This window comes from Bombus vosnesenskii, unplaced genomic scaffold (genome assembly GCF_011952255.1).
Source record: "Bombus vosnesenskii isolate JDL3184/JDL3185 unplaced genomic scaffold, Bvos_JDL3184-5_v1.1 scf7180000014854, whole genome shotgun sequence".
Lineage (NCBI taxonomy): Eukaryota > Metazoa > Arthropoda > Insecta > Hymenoptera > Apidae > Bombus > Bombus vosnesenskii.
Window position 1 is genome coordinate 349,669 of NW_022883686.1, and position 6,066 is coordinate 355,734.

The window sequence follows — 6,066 nt, forward strand, 5'->3', positions numbered from 1 at the left end:
CTTCCGTCATTGTCTTCCAATATTCATAATTGCCCTTTCTCAGGATCGGGTTCATATCCTTGTCCACATCCCTCCATGTCCCATTCCCTCCTGGTCGATCATGGCGTGGTCTCTTCTCGGATAGTCTCAGAATACGCAAGAACTCAAAAATAATTCTCCTTATTATCGCAGTTTACTGCCGTGGGCCCATAACCTGTTAACTGATGTAGGTTTCGGGTTGATAATTAATCGATTAAACACAGATTCGATTTTTCTCTCTATATTTCTCCATCTCGTACATCACGTCTTAACACACAGGATACACTTAGTCAATTAACATGTGGTCGACTTCTATGACAAAAAGAGCGTCGTTAGAAGTCGTACCAACTTAGCTTGTAGTTACTAGCGGTCATGGTAACTTAACTTTTCTCAACAAAATATAAATTTATTTAGAAATGAGACGAGTGAAAAGACAAAATGAACCGGATTATGAGTCCCTTCTTCATAAAATTGTATTTATATTGTTCTTTGTTAAAAGAGAAAATGTAACGTTTATATAGTCAGTACACAAAATATAATATTATCCATAGTAAAATTATTATACCGGATATTTTGGTGACCTGATGTATCCAGTATAACCTGAAATAACCGAAATTATATGTATTTATAAAAGTTTCTATTTTTTTATACGAAGATACTTTTATACTCACCTTGATAATCGTTGTCGGGCTGTTGACTTAAACTCTTGTTTTAGAATAAATTTCCTAATTCCCATGAGGTAAATTGCAACATACTTCTCCCAATCTATATCCCGTAAATCTAGTTTGACCATATCGCTGTCGTTCAACATTTTTACTTTCCTCGCTAAGTCGGAACAATTATCTCTTTGGAAAGTCCATTCGTGCGTGGTGAAATATGTTACCGATGTGTACAGCTTATGACCATTTTTGAGAAGTTTCATCATTCTAAAATATCATTTTTAATTATTATTATAGATGAAGACAGAGATTATCCCAGAAAGATTGTCATCGTTGTTCGAGGATCGCGAGAATACTCACATTGGTTTACTACATCGGAGTCTTAAAAAGATATCAATGACGAATGCAAGCAAAACATACGGAATTACACTCCGAACGTTGTAAATATATCTATTAGCTATCATTGGGCAACCTGGGTACCATAGCGTATCGTTCAGTGGCGTCTCTATGCTGCATTTCACCATGGTATCTTTCATCTGACCCCATCTTGCGAATTGAAATAATTATATTTTTGTATATTTGTTGGAATTATACTTAATGCAAAGTTTATTATCATCCGAGTACCTCGGGAAATATTATGGAATTGATATAAATATTATTTTGTATCACTACTTTTCTAAATTGAAGTATTGAGAGCAAAAATGAATTTTTGTTTTCTACGTTTGTTTGCGAATTGTCTACACTACTTAAGTAAATTGATTTTTTTGGAATACTGTAACAATCGAATTACATCAATTGAAAAAGATTCGTAATAAATTTTACTTATAAGGGTTAGCGTTACTCGTGCAGTTGTAAACTTTAACTTCGTGACCACGTTGTAGCGTGACATGCCATGCAGTACATATTATCGTGTCGACTACGAAATCGACAGGCACTACATCCAATCTTGCATCTCTCCTACCTCGTATCGCTGTTGCACATCCTTTACTGATTAGCAGAAAAATACCTGGTAACATTAAATTGGTTTAGAAATTATTTGTGAGTTTCGGTTATCAGAAGTAGCACTAAATAGATTGGAATGAATTTTCATAATTGTGAACAACAACAAACTTGAACTATAATAATGATGATCTGGTGGAAATCCTTTCATTTTAGATTAACAACAGATTAACTCCACCTTTCCGAAATGTGACGAGTATTGAACAATTACTATTGAAAAATATCTATGGAAGTACCTGTAAATGCAGAAGTACCCTGTATCCAACCAGGACATGGTTCTTCCAAAGAGGCACCAACTATGCTTGGCCTCACTATCGCAGCTGGCAGGTCTTTACACTTGCTTGCTACAATCTGCTCTGCTAAATTCTTACTGAATGTGTATGTGTTTGGATATGTTTTTAAAATCCTATTTTCTATTTCATTAATCGACGTTTTGTCGAATTTGTCACACATATCGGTCACCTCTGAAGCTTTCAAACTCGTGCTGCAAAATTAATAATAAGTGCACATATTCTTCACGCCATAATTAGAATTAAAATATTCATAAACCATGGAACAATGTTTACGCGTAACTTATTCTTACGTATAAACTTTTTCCCCGATCTCATATTGATTCGCGTTACTAAAAGCTGTGCTAACGTGGACGAAGCTAATAGGATGTCTCAGTTCGTTCCAAAGTTCGATGACACGAGCAGTACCTTTCGTATTCACATTAATAGCCACGTGTAACAACTCGTTGAATCTCACAGTGGCCGCGGCGTGAAATACTATGTTTACTTTTTCTAGCAACAGATTTCTATCTTCTCGCGAAAAACCTAAATCTGGCAGACTCACGTCACCTTTCACGTGGTAAACTCGGCTCAAAACTGATGGGTTCTTTGCTTTCACGCCATCGTAAATCTGCAGACGAAAAGATACAAGCTCATTTCCAGAAAAGAAAGTTAGCCAGTTTGATTCCTGACAGGCTGAAGCATTGAAAGAAACAAGAATTGTATTTACGAACGGGATCATCTATCAGCTTCTTAAATCGTTGTTCTAGCGCTTCGTTCGTTTTTGGACGAATTAGTATAAAGATAGCAGTGATGCGCGGACACACGCGCATCAGTTTTTCCAGAAGACCTATTCCCACGAACCCGGTTGCTCCAGTCACAAGAATCCCATTACGGGCGTAGAATTCCTCGAGAGCATTCATTTTATTCAACCTTTTGTTGATCCAATCTTCATTCGATTCTTTATTGATTGTATCCATGTTCCAGAATCGTCACACTTTCAGTCCCAATATTTGCCACTGAATTATCAAATAGGAAGTGGAAAAATTTTTAAAATAATGTAGAAAATTTATTATGGTTAATATCTGAAGCTTAAACAACCTTTTTGTAGTTTCCTTTGGCTTCTTGATTTTTTGTTTTATTTATATATGTGTGAATATTGTAATATACAGTGATCGGTAATTTGTGTGGAAAATGTGTGTGGTGCATGCGAGACCAAATTTAGTAGTACTTCAAGAATAAGTAGTGCATATGTGATTTTCTTGTATCATCCGTGAACGAGATGATTGCGGTGCACATGTGAAATATGTATAAACATTGTTTATATGTGCTCTTATTTATTCATCATTTATGGACGCAAAAGGACTCATACTTCCGATATGCCGTCACAGGTTTCAATGAGTGAAGAGGTTTAATCTATAATCGATGATTTTTTTTAGAAAATATCGCGCAGAATGGTTTATGTCTCCGAACGTCATAGTCTTCTTCTTTATGACTTGGACGAGATAAGCTGCTGCCCACCGATCGTTCGTATAAGAAACAAGGCGCACTCTTTTTGTGCTCCATTTGCATCTTACTTAGCTCCAGGAATGTGCAATAATTTTATATTATCCTTTTTGTTTATATTATAGTGCATCAATTTCTACGTTATTTAGTTTTGTAACTTTCTGTTTGATCTTTACAATACCAAGCCTTTTATTGTACAAGTTGTGTTATAGTGATTTAATATGTTAATACATGTATATAGTATACAAGTGTAGAAAATTATTATAATTAACTAACAACAATTTTGTAAAAACATTGAACATAAAGCCATTTTAACTCTTGAATTTCTATGAAAGGATGTTTATATTCAATGGAATGTTCAAATATTCAAAAGGATGTCCTTATTCAAAGAGATATCTTGGCACAGCATCTAAATAATTAACAAATGTATTTCTAAAGAAAGTGATAAATAAAATAAGAGAAATGTATTTTATCACGATGTAGGATATTTTACTTCAACTTACTAATGTAATTGCGTAAATATATAATCTTTCCATTACCATTTCATGGTTTTTTTTATATGTAATCTAAAAACAAGAAATTTTATCATTTAAGATGTAAAATGATTAAAATATCTTGCACGGTTGTTGTAATCACCGCGAAGCGTATTTTCATCTTTCATAAACCCGAAAAGTCGAAGACAGTCTTAACAATAATTTATGAAAAATCGATCCTAAACTCAAGTTTTGTCAAAATTGCGATTACATCTACTGACTGGCTGTAAATTATTGAATTATCACAATAATAAACCATTTTGCTGCGTAAAATGTAAAATACAAAATAAATATTTGAGAACTCAGAAACTTCGTTTAAACTTTTGTAATAATTAATAACTCGATGAGTTATTAATAATAATAATGAGTTAGATAAATGAATGACAGTTAGTGAAGGACACAATTTAATACAGAATAACAAGGAATTGCCTGTTACCTGATAGTATTTTCACTGTGTATTGTTTCCCAAAGATCGAACAAAAATGCGACTTCACGATAGTAGATACCGATACGTCCGTCACAGTACTGTAACGATATTCTATGTGTCGCTCCTCAAATACTCATACTTGTAATAACATCGCCCTACTACTGCAACTGGATAATGCTATGCAAGAATCATTTGATTAATATATTTATCTCAAAAATCAAACAAGAAGTAGCCTTGAGTGGTTTTTGATCGTAAAAGGTCAACAGGAATTGATTTTTTGTCACTGATTGCTGCTACAGCTTGCATTTTAATGACATTTGCATTACATACAACTTCTTATTGGTCAGGATGAAGGGAAAAATATTTGCATTACAAATTCCATTTCTGATAATTACGGATTATTTTTTCTGGTGGAGTTGAAAAACAATAACGCAGAAGCAGTGTAAAAACTATTTATATAGTGCATAATCTTAACAAAATTGTAATATAACATCGTTTATTACAAAATTTTTTGCAAATGAAAGATATATACATATTCTTACAAATCCTCAAAGTAATTTTAAAAAAAGTATTGGATAATCTATTCTTATTATGAAAATATTAATAAATATCTGGTTAATGGTACACATATATGTGTAATACATATTTGTCGAGTTAGCGCTTCATAGAATGAAACGTACATAAATGTAAAAAAAAATAATCTGCATCAAAGCCTAAAAAAATGGGTTTAAAGACAATTTCTTCCTGATGCAAGGTAACTATCCAAAGCCCAATGATACACGATACACAATGTTATACAATACAATGCTAATCCACGAGCGTTGATCTTGTATCGTGTTTGGAAACGCTTATAAACAGCTCCACAATATAAACATTATTGAAAATATATGGGAAAATCATTTAAAGAAGGCTTTCTTTAAAAAATGGAAAAATATTTCAAGTAGAACACTCATCAATTTGATAACGCCATTTGATTTGATTCAACGCCACGAGAGTTTCAGGCCATAATAAAATTAGAAGCAAACTTCGCTAACAAAAAAAGGCTGCGAACAGTCAGATTCCGATTTTATTAAAACTTTGCAGGTTTGAAGAACAACGCAAAATATTAAACACGTATTCTCTTTTAGCCACGCTAACTCAAGTTTATAAAGTGAAACCACCCTCTAAAGTTCAATCCTTAAAAGTCTACCATGAAAACAATTATGATGAGGTTATTAGATGTATGAACAGAGGAACGTGTGGATAAATTGTAAAGTAGGAAATATATTTTAATACAGAAGTGTACAAATAGAAATATAATTTGAGCTGGTCCCGATCCGCACGCTAGCAGTGTTACCCTATAACTGAAAGCCTCGAAGCCATCGTTGCCTGTCTACTGTCTATGGTCTGCCTTCGTCCCAGTCTATTGTTTATACGCTGTCGATGACTTCAGTGCTTGAGAAAACTACAAAGACCAGATGTAGAGTTTTCTTAGAAGTGGTGACCACTTCAACAAATTAAAAATAGACAAAAATATGCTAATAAAAATTTTAACATATAGGGAAAAAATACTACAGTAAATAAGCAATTGTTTGAAGAGATTACGTCAGTCATGTATATTCATATCTATCTATTACGCCAATATTACCATCGCCAACGATCGACGCTAAAAGCAC

At 33.5% G+C, this 6,066-nt stretch overlaps 1 protein-coding gene across 1 annotated transcript; it reads right to left on the reverse strand.

The window, feature by feature from the left end:
* Window positions 1–200: 200 nt before the first annotated feature.
* On the reverse strand, window positions 201–4,555 carry LOC117240708 (putative fatty acyl-CoA reductase CG5065). The gene is made up of 8 exons (XM_033506742.1): window positions 4,421–4,555; window positions 2,680–2,964; window positions 2,260–2,576; window positions 1,913–2,160; window positions 1,500–1,683; window positions 1,038–1,223; window positions 690–944; window positions 201–618 (listed from the first exon to the last, which is right to left on the reverse strand). The coding sequence occupies exons 2-8, from the start codon at window positions 2,923–2,925 to the stop codon at window positions 540–542; spliced, it is 1,515 nt and encodes a 504-aa protein (XP_033362633.1). The 5' UTR covers window positions 2,926–2,964; window positions 4,421–4,555; the 3' UTR covers window positions 201–539.
* Between the last annotated feature and the right edge of the window lie 1,511 nt (window positions 4,556–6,066).

Coding starts and splice junctions, on each gene's coding strand:
- LOC117240708 (XM_033506742.1), bottom strand. CDS start 2,925: ATGGATACAATCAATAAAGAATCGAATGAAGATTGGATCAACAAAAGG. Junction 2,577..2,679: donor AGAAGCTGATAGATGATCCC/GTTCGTAAATAC, acceptor TTTCGTCTGCAG/ATTTACGATGGCGTGAAAGC. Junction 1,684..1,912: donor GGGTACTTCTGCATTTACAG/GTACTTCCATAG, acceptor TAATGTTACCAG/GTATTTTTCTGCTAATCAGT.